Genomic DNA, 12,587 nt, shown 5'->3' on the forward strand with positions numbered 1-12,587 from the left:
ACCGAGAGTGGCAGGGGCAGCGTAATCTGCGGGGAGCAGTTTGGTGAGGTATTCGCTCATCCTTTGCATGGTGGGCAGGTTGGCTCAGGGTGAGCTTCTTTTTCGTCGCGGCACGTGAGTTTCTAATTTCGTGCAAAGTTGTTGAAGTTTCTTGGGGATTTGTTCTACCCGAGGGCTTTGCCTGACTTTGCACCGAAGGCAGCTCGGTGTGCACCTCTGAAGTACCCAGCCTTATTTGTTGTTCGATAGCTTTATACTTACTGGAAAATTAATTGGACATTTGGGAGTCTGCATCATTTTTGAAAAAGTTTGAGCGCCCGTCATGTGTTAAGTGCGAATGTGAGTATGCACTATTAAATGCGTGGATTTATGACCTAACCCATGCAATGTCTAAAACAGGAATAAGGTGTTTGTGGGCGTTCCTTCATTGGAAAATAGCACCTGTGCCGCGGGTTATTGTCCAGTATGGGCGTAATGGGGTTCTATTTACATTGCGACAACAACAAAAAAAAACAAAACACTGAAATACTCATCTAAAACAACAATTGCATTGCTGATTTTATTTGGGTAACGCAGGTAGTAAATTAAGCCATTTGACTCCACGGAACCTTTTCCATTATACAATAAGATCCTGGCTATCGTATCTCAAATCCATCTCCTTGTACTATCCATTTTATTTGCTGACTTCCTGTACCGGAAGGACGCAGAAGTAAATATATGAAAATAGTTTAGGTCAAGGATTTCCAAAGATTCACAGGCCTTTGAAGGATTTAACAAAAATCTAATCGAACCTTATTCAGAGAGAGTAGATTCTAATTCTAAATCCTACAGCCAAGAAAAGTCCCACGCAACATTTATCTTATCTGCCCTTGTGCTTTTTCTGGGACAATTTTGTTTTATATTTGTAAAGGCTCTCATCACAGGATTTGACCGAAAGAACTTTACTAGCATGGCTTTTTCTTTTTTTAAAAAAAGAGACCAGAGCTATTCTGTTTTCCAGACGAGTATTGTTCCAGTAAGAGTCTCACCAAAGCCCTCAGGCTTTATGCTGATTAAGTTTGCCGATTTTTTTTGTGTGTGTCTTTCCAGTGATGTGCGTATTTCAGCACTTCTAGGTTTTGGAAATTTTTTGCACAATGTAGGAATAATTCTCAAAAAGGTGTTATCAGCAGAAGTTGAACCTAGGGCTTTATTCTCTGCAACATATGAGACTGAGGGGGTGACCTGATAGATGTATACACGATCAAGAGAGGCATAGACAGGGTGAATGCACATAATCTTGTTCCTTGGGAGGGTGTGCCAAAAGCAGGAGAGCATAGCTTTAAGATCTGAGGTGAGAGATTTAAAGGGGACATCAGGGGCAGCTCTGCGCAAAGTGTGGCGCGAAAGTGGAACAAACAATAGCAATTGAGGCAAGCAACATTTAAAAGCCTTTCTGATAAGTATAGAGGGCTATGGGCAACAGATGGGACTAGCTCACAAGGGCTAACAGTATTGTCAAGGTTGTCCACCACCTTGACCATTGCCTTTTCTCATCTCTACTTTCTTGGAGAAGATCCAGGAGGCTTGAAGGGCCTGTTTCCATGCTCTCTGACTCTTGGTTTGCCTTTCATTAAGGTTCCTAGGTCTTCTATCACTGTCATGTCAACCAAATATGAACATAAAGCCTGGTATCTAAATCGCTTGCAGTGTCCCTGGAGTTTAATTTTTTTTTTGTCCAATTTAAGGGAACTCAGGTTCCATGTTCACCATTTTTCAGTCTCTTCATGCTTCTTCAGTTAGTAATTCATCTCCAGTTATCTTTCACAGTCCCTAAGCTGTATCATATCCTTTTGCAAACTCTTGGTGCCACTCACAGTTAACCTTCCCAACTGGACTTGTTCTTCTTTGTCTCTCACAGATACAGGTTTTATTGCACTTGACTGTGTCCCTAATCACACCATTCATGTAATTCAAATTTAACAGGCCCAAGCATTGATCCTCGCTGTACCCCTCTGGCCAACCAACCTGAAGATAACTTGTTTTCTACTTGTTAACGAGTTAGTTCAATCAATGTTTAACAACAAGGATCCAGAGAAAAGGACAACAAAGAGGTGGTCGAGGGAGGCAAGGAAGGGCTATGGGATTGCCTTGAGTTAGAGGACCTGGTCATATTCAAGGATTTCTCAGAGGATCTGAATGAATACACTACAGACTTCATACAAACAGTTGTAGATGACTGTGTCCCCACAAAATCATTCAGTCTTCCTCAACCAGAAGCCCAGAAGCCCTGGATGAACCATGAGATCTGCAGTCTGCTCTGGGCCAGATCAGAGGTATTTGGGTCAGGTGACCAAGTGAGATACAAGTGGTTCAGGTACAATCTTCAGAAGGTCATTTCATGGGCAAAGTGGCAATTCTTAACCAAATGTGAATCACTGTAGGATGCTTGACAGCTGTGCCAGGACTTGAATGCTATTACCTCTTACAAAGTGAAACCAAGCGACATAAGTGACAACAAGGTTTCACTCCAAGATGAGCTCAATGCCTTCTATGCTCGCTTTTCATGTCAAAACATGGAGAAACCTTCACAAACTCCCACAGCCCCTGGTGACCCTGTGATTTCAGTGTCATCATGAGAGCATTCTTAAGGAATGTGACCCCATGGGTGGGTTTCCTGGCCAAGTACTAGTGACCTCTGCTGATCAACTGGTTGGTATGTTTACTGGTATTTTTAACCTCTTGCTTCAGTAGTCAGATGCCGTTTTACTGGTTCTTCACTCAATCGTGGAACATCTGGACAGAAATGATGCATAAATCGGAATTCTCTTTCTCGACTGCAGCTGGGCATTCAATACTGTCATCCCCTCAAAACTAATCAATAAGTTTCAAAACCTTGGCCTCGGTACCTCCTTGTACAATTGAATGCTTGATTTCCGTACTTGCAGACCCCAGTCAGTTCAGATTGGCAACACCATCTCCTCCACAATCTCCATCAGCACAGGCGCAGCACCAGGCTGTGTTCTTTGCCCTCTGCTTTGTACTTATGACTGTGAGGCTAAGCACAGATCCAATGCCATATTTAAGTTTGCTGATGACACCACTGTTGTGGGCTGAATCAAAAGAGGCAACAACTCAGCACATAGGAGAGGGATTGAAAATCTGGCAGAGTGGTGCCACAACAAAAACCTCTCACTCAATGTCAGCAACTCGATGATTATTGACTTCTGGAGGAGAAACCAGAGGTCCATGAGTCAGTCCTTGTTGGGAGAATCAGAGGTGGAGAGGCTCAGCAACTTTAAAATCCTCGGTGTTATAATTTCAGACAATGCGTCCTGAGCCCTGCACGTAAGTGCCTCTACCTTCTTAGAAGCTGGCAAAAATTTGGCATGACATCTAAAACTTTGACAAATTTCCATAGATGTGTGGTAGAGAGTATCTTGATTGGTTGGATCACCACCTGGTATGGAAACTGCAATGCCCTTGAACAGAAAATCCTTCAGAAAGTGGTAGATATGGCCCAGTCCATCTTGAGTAGTCCTTTCTACCATTGAGCACATCTACATGGAGTGCTGTCACAGGAAAACAGCATCCATCATCAGGAACCTGCATCACCCTGTCCATGCTCTCTTCTCTCTGCTACCACCAGGAAGAAGTTACAAGCGCCTTGGGGCTCTCACCACGAAGTTCAGGGTCAGTTATTACTCCTCAACCATCAGGCTCTTGAACCAGTGGGGTAAATCATTCAACTTCACTTGCCCCATCACTGAATTGTTCCCATTACTTATGGACTTGCATTTAAGGACTCTGCATCTTATGTTCTTGATATTTATTCCTTTTTTTTTTAACTTTTATGTTAGCAAAGTTTGTTGTCTTTGCATGTTGGTTGTTTGTCCATGTTGGGTGAGGTCTTCCATTGATTCTTTTGTTTCTTGGATTTTCTGAGTATGCCTGCAAGAAAATAAATCTTGAGGTTGTGTATGCTGATATGTACTTCGATAATAAATTTACTTTGAAAATTTAGAGAGTTCCTCCCAGCTATTGTCATTTTTAGATCAATTATTATTTGATATGTAATACGTATTCTAGGTCTGCAGTAAATATTCTGTCATGTTTACTGGTGACTCGCTTAAGCAGCCCTGGGTCTTGTGTAATCTAGTCTGCATAGTGAAGCAACGGCATCTAGGGGCCATGACCAGAGATTTCTCAACATGTTTACTTAACTATCGGAAAGCATAGACATTAAATAAAAGCAGAATACAATTTTCTAGTGAAATGCATCTTTAACTCCACCCCCTTTGTATTTTTTTCAATACTACACAATTCATTTCGCCCCCTCTGTAATCATGGTCCAAGGTTTAGCTGGAAGCCAGCTATAACTTTCTTCTTGTAGACTGCATATGCAGGATCCAGGTCTCCTGGTCTTGATGATTGAATACAGATCTCAGAGTTTATTCTCCAGATTTAGAGAGTGCAAGCATAATCTGAATCAAAAACTAAAAACACTAATGACTGTTGAATATTTCCTGCATCAGCTTGATGGATATTTGGTGAGCGCAGTGGCAAGATGATTGACCTGAAGCATTAAGCACTTTTTGTCTTTCTGTCCACATTGACACTCACTGATGTGAAGAACTTATCCAAAATTCTTTGTTCTCCATTAATGCTGATACACAATGCATATAAAAATGACTTTCCCATTTGAGCTGTCACCAAATCACTTGCAGTTAACTGTTTGGAAGGCAAATCAAATAACTACATGAATTGTGTATTTTTAGTCCCTTTGGAATTTAGTTAAATGTGCAAACACTTCACTCTATTTTTCTCGCAACCTGCATAGAACTGCTTCTTTGGCAACCACTGCGGTTTGAGGATGACATGGTTCAGCGGGTACTGTGTTAGCTGACGAGGCTAATGTGGGACACACAGACCTTTGAGACTTGAGGCAGAAGGTACCTGATGGAGTGGGCAGGTAGATAGTATGTGAGATGCAGTTTACATTGTGATTCTGTGTTCTTTCCATGCATGGGTGTGAGATTCTTGATGCCATTCTGCATTTTGTGTGGTCACAGGCTGGGTATTTCCACGAGACAGGATATTGCAACAGCACTTTCATCCTTGTGACATGCAGCATTTACAGTTGGTCGGCTTTCCCCATTGTGTTGCAGTCAGCAGCATCGACCTGCCCTATTGTTATTCTCTTTACATGGAATCTGATCATTAGCCTCACCACCATCTCTAACATCAGAACTGTCTCTCCTTACATTCATTCAGAGCCTTATCTGATGTTTCTACTGCTGGTTGCTTTTTTGACTTAACTAATACCAATGTGAGTTTTTTTTTTCTCCATTGCATCCCCTCCAAATGTACTAGTTATTTTATGGAACATTTCCCTTGTATTGGTGCTGCCCTCGGGGATTGAGAGCATGGTGTATCTGGCATGGTTCCCTCTCCAAAAGACAGAGTTCCTGTCCTCTGCTGCCTGCCACTCATTTTGTGACTGTGTTGTTGCTGTTTGTCCATTAGCTAGCCAAGACTTGCTGTTACCCACAGCAAGATGTTCCACCTGTATCCTTCCATTTCCCTATTTAAAGTCAGTCAGTTTTCCACAATGGAGACTGCAGATGATGGAATGTGGATAAGGAAACAACTGCTGGAGGAGCTCAGTGGAACAGGCAGTCTCTTGAATGACTCAATGCAAATGAAAGATTTTGACTCAAACCATTGACTGTCCATTTCCTTTCACACATGCTGCCTGACTGCTCAATTCCTCCCAGAGTTTGTTTCAGGGTCCCTTTTTTTTTGGCTGTTCCTGCTCCTGGAGCTGGATTAAGAATGAATTAGAACAGGGAAATTTGCAGAAGGATTAGTTTGCCTTAAAGACAAATGGTTGGGAATGGAAGTGTGGGGTCATCTGTGAATGGAGAGATGGATTGTCTGCCATTCAGTTCAGATGTATTCAAACCAGAGAGGCAATCTTGATGGCACCTTTCCTTCCTTAATGCTTTTCCATAGGTTGGTGGCAAGGCAGGCAAATAAAGCTAAGTATCAGGAGGTGACTCTAGTAAGGACTGATAGACTTGTATATGTTTATGGCTAGTGGCTGAGGATAGATTTCTCCCTATTATCTCATAAATAAAACATTGTACGAAAAGCCCATCTGAGACAAAAAAAAAATTTGTGATAGTGTTTGGATTAGGAGGAGGAGGTGGTGTCCTGGCTGTTGTCTTTCTGTCACTAATCTAGGAGTTACCTTGTGGTTAGTTGTAGGATTTGGTTGTTTGAAATACTAAAATGAATGCAGTTCACTGTTCCTGTCAAATCATTTGGGTCACTCTTGTGGGTTTTTAATAACTTGCTACAACTATGTTTTTGGCATCAAAGATGTTATGTTTAGTTATTTTCTTACTTTTGTCTGGTACACTATTGTAACATGGTCCTTTTCTGATGCTGGATAAATCTGGGATATTGATGCTTGATTTTGACGAAGCAGCAACGTGTGACTAGGTCCTAATGCTGAGTGACTTTATGGTCACAATGAAGATGGTGTTCCATAGGATTGCTGCCAATGCACAAGTAAAGAAGCCATAAATAAAGAATATTCATGCACATATTCTCCATAACTTCCATCATCTCCAGCAGGATCCCATCACCAAGCATATCTTTCCCTCCTCCCACACCCCTCCAATTTTTCACTTTTAGCAGGGATCGCTCCTGCGTGACTCACTTTCCCATTTGTCCCTCCCGACTGATCTCTCTCCTGGTACTTACCCTTGCAAGTGGATAAGTGCCACACCCACCTTTACACCACCTCCCTCATTCAGCCCCACAGAAGGTCCTTCCAGGTGAGGTGACACTTCACTTGTGAGTCTGTTGGGGGTCATTTACTGTACCCGGTGGTCACGGTGTAGCATCTTGTATTCTGGTGAGACCCAACGTACATTGGGAGACCACTTCGCCGAGCACCGATGCTCTGTCCACCAGAAAAAGTAGAATCTCCCTGTAGCCACTCATTTTAATTCCACTTCCCATTCCGACATGTCAGTCCTCTACTACCGTGATGAGGCCACGTGCAGGTTGATGAAGCAACACCTTGTATCCCATCTAAGTAGCCTCCAACCTGATGGCATGAACATCAATTTCTTGAACTTCCGGTAATTGCCCCTCTTTCCCCCCTCCCCCCCACACCTTCACCGTTCCTCATTCCTGTTTCTCCCTCTGATTTGTTCCTTACCTGCATATCATCCCCTCTGGTACTCCTTCCCTTTTCTACCATGGTTTTCTACCCTGTCCTATCAGATTCTCTCTTCCCCAGCCCTTTGTCTCTTTAACCAATCAACTCCCCAGCTCTTTACTTCACCCTCTCCCCCTCCCAGTTCACCTTCTCCTGCCACCTTGCAATTCCTCCCCCCCTCCCCCCACACTCTCACTCTGACTTCTCATCTTTTCTTTCCCAGTCCTGATGAAGAGTCTCAGCCCGAGATGTCGACTGTTTATTGCTTTCCGTAGATGCTGCCTGACCTGGTGAGTTCCTGAGTTTGTCGTGCAAGTCAAAAGTAGTGCAAAAGGAAATGTCAAATAATGAAAAAAGATAGAATTAAGTGTATAAGAATGTGGCAGCGCCACCAGGAAGGAGATGTGAAAGAGATGATTGGCTCAATAGTCTTGATAACAGTGGAGAAGAAAAGTTTTGGTGTCCTGACTTTCAAGATTCCTGTATCTTGTCTCGGAAGGGAGAGGACAGAAAAGGGAATGGTCAAGTTGGTGGACATCCTTGACAATACTGCTGGTCTTTGTGAAGCAGAGTGGACTGTACAATATATGGACTGAATAGAAGGAAGTGCTGAGTATCTGAATTGGGAAGTGTTTACCTGCTGGTCTGGAGCAGAACAATTGAGAAGCAACCCATCAGGGTACTTTCTATGGTATGTTTGAAAAAGTTTGAGGGAACCCTCTTGGATGTGCCAAAGCTTCTCGGATACCTAAGAAACTAAATATGCTGATCTGCTTTCTAGATTATTTTTGGTCTGAATGGACCAGGTGAGGTTGCTGTTGATATCGATAAAAAAGAATTTGAAACTTTTGACCATCTCTACAACAGCTCTGTTGATGAGGACATGGTTGAGTTGTGCCATCTGCCCTCTCTCCCCCCGGCCCTTCCTTGAGTCAACAACTATCTCTTTGGACTTGCTGACTTTTAAAGCTAGTTTGTTATGCTGACACCATGTCATAAGTTTTGCTACCTCTATCCTGTACTTGGAATCATCTTTGTTAATCTGACTATTAATTATATGATATCAGGGAACCTAAATATCAGAGGTTTGACTTCACTTCATCCGTGGGCAATAAATTAAAATATCGCAGTACACCTGGCTCTCTTTTGTTTTTTTCCCTGAATCCAAAACTCAACAAGCATAGACAGGTAGAGTAGCCATCACCACTTTCCAGATCAGGCTTCAATTAAAACAAATGTAACTCAATTATGCAATTTGAACACATCTATACTTGTATTATTCTCTGTTATATTCATTTTCAATATGTTAGAGAAGTGTCGACTTTATTCACTTCCATAGATGCTGCCTCATCTACTAGGTTCCTCCAGCATTTGTGTATGTCTCTTTTAATTTTCGACATGTCAGGGGACACAAGATCAGCAACATTTCAAGCTCCATCACGTTGAGCATTGGTGCCCCAGGGCTGTGTGCTGAGCCCAGTGATGTTCACACTGCTGCCTCATGACTACAGTGTCAGATCTAGCTCAAACTGCATCATCAAGTTCGTTGATTGTACTATCACAGTCGGTCTCATCAGCAACAATGGCGAGTTGGCATACAGAGAAGAGGCAGAGAGGCTTGTCAAAGGTGCAAGAACAACCAGAGTCTCAGCATGGACAAGAGAAAAGAGATGATTGTGGACTTCAGTAAGTTATAGGTTCACCACTCTCCATTGCAATTCAATGGTTCTGCTGTGGAGAGAATGAAGAGTGCAAAGTTCCTTGGTGTGCACATAATGGATGGTCTAACCTGGACCCACATCATCACCTCACTGGTCAAGAAGGCACAGTAGCGTCTACACTTTCTGCGGAGAGCAAGGCTTCTCATCCCCCATCCCTATCGTGAAGCACGGTGGTGGCTGCATCATGCTGTGGGGATGTTTCACTGCAGCAGGCCCTGGAAGGCTTGTGAAGGGAGAGGGTAAAATGAGCGCAGCAAGATACAGAGAAATCCTGGAGGAAAACCTGATGCACTCTGCAAGTGAACTGCGAAGAATTGTCAATGACCCCAAGCATAAAGCTAAGACGACACAGGAATGGCTTAAGAACAACAAAATTAATGCCCGGGAGTGCCCGAGTCAGAGTCAGAGTCAATCCGACTGAGAATTTGTGGCTGGACTTGAAAAGGGCTGTTCCATGCGATCTGGCAGAACTTGAGCAGCTTTGTAAAGAAGAATGGGGAAAAATTGCAGTGTGCAGATGTGCAAAGCTGATAGAGACCTATCCACACAGATGCAAGGCTGTAATTACTGCCAAAGGTGCATCTACTAAATACTGACTTGAAAGGTGTGAGTAATTATGCAATCAATTATTTTGTGTTTAATGTTTGTAATAAATTTACACCGATTTGTGGAATTTTTTCACTTTGACTTGAAAGAGTCTATTCTGTTGATCAGTGCCGAAAAAAGACAAACTAAATCCACTGTGATTCAATGTTGTAAAACAATAAAACATATAAAATTCGGGGGGGGGGAGGGGTGAATATTTTTTTTGGCACTCTCTGAGGTTGAAGTGTCAAAACAAAACTGAAGATGCTGGAAACACTTTCAGCAGTGAAGCAATTAAGAATCTGAAATGTTTCCAGCATTTTTTGGTTTTGATCTTGTAATACCTATCATGCAGGAGTGAAAAGGTTCCAGGAGAAACAGGGTGTTGCCATCCACCTTGTATCATACGGTTCAGGAAATAGAATATTGAAATCCAGGAAAATGTGGACTAATTGAGTTGCAGAGTGGGGAGCACGGACAGTGCATTACTATCGTGATTTTATAGGCCGTTGAGGCAAGCATCTTGTACTTGTGCAGACAGATCAGTTCCATCTTTATCACAAATTAAATTTCTGAGGCTTATTTTAATATAAATAGAACTCTTCACATTCTGTTTTGCTTCATTTACAGAGCATTAGATGTACTGAGCTATATATTTAAAATTATTGATCATAGTGGTTATCAAAAATCACTATTTAAATTGTTTAATTGAAAACAATTAATTGCCTTTAATTGTTTTCTGTCTGTATTGCAGTGCTGTTATTTTGCATGCCTCCTTTCATCATTGAATAAATTAATCAACACCATTTTCTGACTCGCTTTTCAACAGATGCATTTTGAGGAGGAACTGGTAGAACTCCCCCAAATTTTGATCAACAGCAAAATTCAAAGTCTTAACTATACTTGGTAAGAATTTTGTTAATGTATTATTGTTGCATTAGATAATTGTTAATGTGCTTTTTAAAAAAATTCCAAGTAAACAAAATCTTGTTATAATACAAGTAAAACAATAAGATGTGTGTATACTTAAACATTTATGTTATTATTCTTTGTGACAATTTTTTTTTTAACTTGGAAGTGCAATACATGATTCAGTTGCCTTAATTAGACTAAAAATGTCCAGTTCAAACTTAGTACAAATTGTATTCTTTCAAGTTGCTTCAATGTTATAACTTAATTTCTTCATCACTGTTGCTGTCAAATGAAAAGAGAGCGAGATGTTTTTAGGATATATAATTATACACAATTGACAATTTCATAGGAACTGCTCAGAGAGGTTAAATGTCTGTGAGAAATGGATAAAGTGGTGGATGGAGTGCCAGTCTTCAATCTTTGGAGCACTGCAGTGAGTACATTTACCTTGCAGTATTACAGTTCAAGTGTCATGTTTTGTATTAACTATCTTTTCTATTTTTAATTGGTGACAGTCGTCATGTATCTGCCCTATTCTGTTTTGGGGAAGCTACCTTTATATAACAATGATTATTTCATATTCAGTATCAGCTTTTTAAACTTTAAAACGCATTTGAAGCTATTGCCTCAGAAGGCTTTGCCTCAGTATCACTTTAAAAGTGATAAAAATATTATTAGATTAATAACTACTTAACATTTGGTTAATACAGTGACAAAACGGACTAGGGTTCAAACCTAACCTTTGGTGCTGTATATGTGAAGTTTGTATATTCTCTCTGTGACTGTGTGGATTTTTTCTGGGTGCTTTGGTTTTCTTCCACATTCCGAAGTGTTGTCAGTTGGAAGGTTTGCTGGCCACCGTCGGTTGCCCTAGTGTGTAGATGAGTGGCATAATCTGGAGAGAATGTAAAGTGAAAAACAAAAAATGGGATTGATTCAGAATTTGTGGAAAAGGTGTGATTGATTGTGATGTGAATCTTTGCGAAGAAGTTAATAGGTTAGTAATATCAAGAATTTTGGCAGAAAATGCTTTGTGCCTTTCAACTTAGCTGATAGATTGACAAGTATAATGAAATATCAACTTAACCTGCTGGATTTTATTGTATTTCCTTGTTTATTTGTTAAGAATGATGTTATTCATAAGAGATGGTTGCCGAATGATACCAAAAAATCTTCATTGCAACTGAAATTGAATAGTTCAAACTTTCCACAGCATCCTGAAGAAACAAAATCAGGTATGTGGCATTTTTTTGCACCACAGTTTTATACGATCCTTTTATTTAAAGTTTACAAAGCAACAAAAGGAAGTTTATTTGTTTCAAGATGAAGGATTTGAATTCAGAAAAATTGAATAAGATAACGTCATCAAACATGATTTGTAAGAAATATTTGGATCGTTAAACTTTCTAGTTATTTATTGTGCATTCACTTATATATGGACCTAGGGTGAAACTTTTCTGTCAGCTGTAAGGATTATTATATAAATTGCATATGGAGGCATTCTGTTGACTATTCCTGATCATGCCAGAGAGGTGGATGAGTGAGAGATGTGTTGAGTCATGCCACTGAGGTCAGGATGATCACTGCCATTTCTGGGATTTTGCAAACTGGCAACTACAGGGAGTGGTAGGGTAGAGTTGTGTTTTTTTTTTGACATGACATATGTAGGGTATATGAGGGGATATATCGTAGAAGCACGGGCACTTCAATGTGTTCTTCTTTACTGCGTCTTGTAGGTTCACAGTCTGTCAAGATAACCTGTGGACCTTTTGTGAGTGAAAGGAAGGCGTTTTTTGAATCTCAAATGAAATTACCAGTTACAAAGGAGCAAGCAAAGTGTGGCAGAACCCCAAAGACATTGAAAGTCTGCAAACCGAAAACAGCTGCTACCAGTATTGTGGAAAGTGTCCAAGGCCCATGTAATTTTTTGAAGGTAAAAACAGCAATCGTAACAACTGAGGTAACATTTGTTTGTGCATTGAGAGCACTTCTGTGAAATCAGTTTGCTTGTATTATTTTACAGACACTATGGGAGGTATAATGACCTCGTTTCTAATGAATATTTGCATTGCTGCAATGCTGAGGTGGCATCTAATTATTTCTTGGAATTGCGAATGTGCGATAATTCACATTTGCTTTAGCAGAGCTGATTGCAT

At 40.9% G+C, this 12,587-nt stretch overlaps 1 protein-coding gene across 1 annotated transcript in view; it reads left to right on the forward strand.

Annotated features, from left to right (window-relative positions):
• The window catches only part of LOC140210042 (uncharacterized), a 68,684-nt gene continuing 56,097 nt past the window's right edge, over positions 1–12,587 (forward strand). The window contains exons 1-5 of the mRNA XM_072278845.1: positions 1–89; positions 10,349–10,425; positions 10,781–10,864; positions 11,558–11,666; positions 12,168–12,364. Coding sequence (XP_072134946.1) covers positions 10,814–10,864; positions 11,558–11,666; positions 12,168–12,364 — 357 coding nt within the window. The 5' untranslated portion in view covers positions 1–89; positions 10,349–10,425; positions 10,781–10,813. The remainder of the gene's footprint in view (positions 90–10,348; positions 10,426–10,780; positions 10,865–11,557; positions 11,667–12,167; positions 12,365–12,587) is intronic.

The sequence above is a fragment of the Mobula birostris genome, chromosome 1 (genome assembly GCF_030028105.1).
Source record: "Mobula birostris isolate sMobBir1 chromosome 1, sMobBir1.hap1, whole genome shotgun sequence".
Classification (NCBI taxonomy): Eukaryota; Metazoa; Chordata; class Chondrichthyes; order Myliobatiformes; family Myliobatidae; genus Mobula; species Mobula birostris.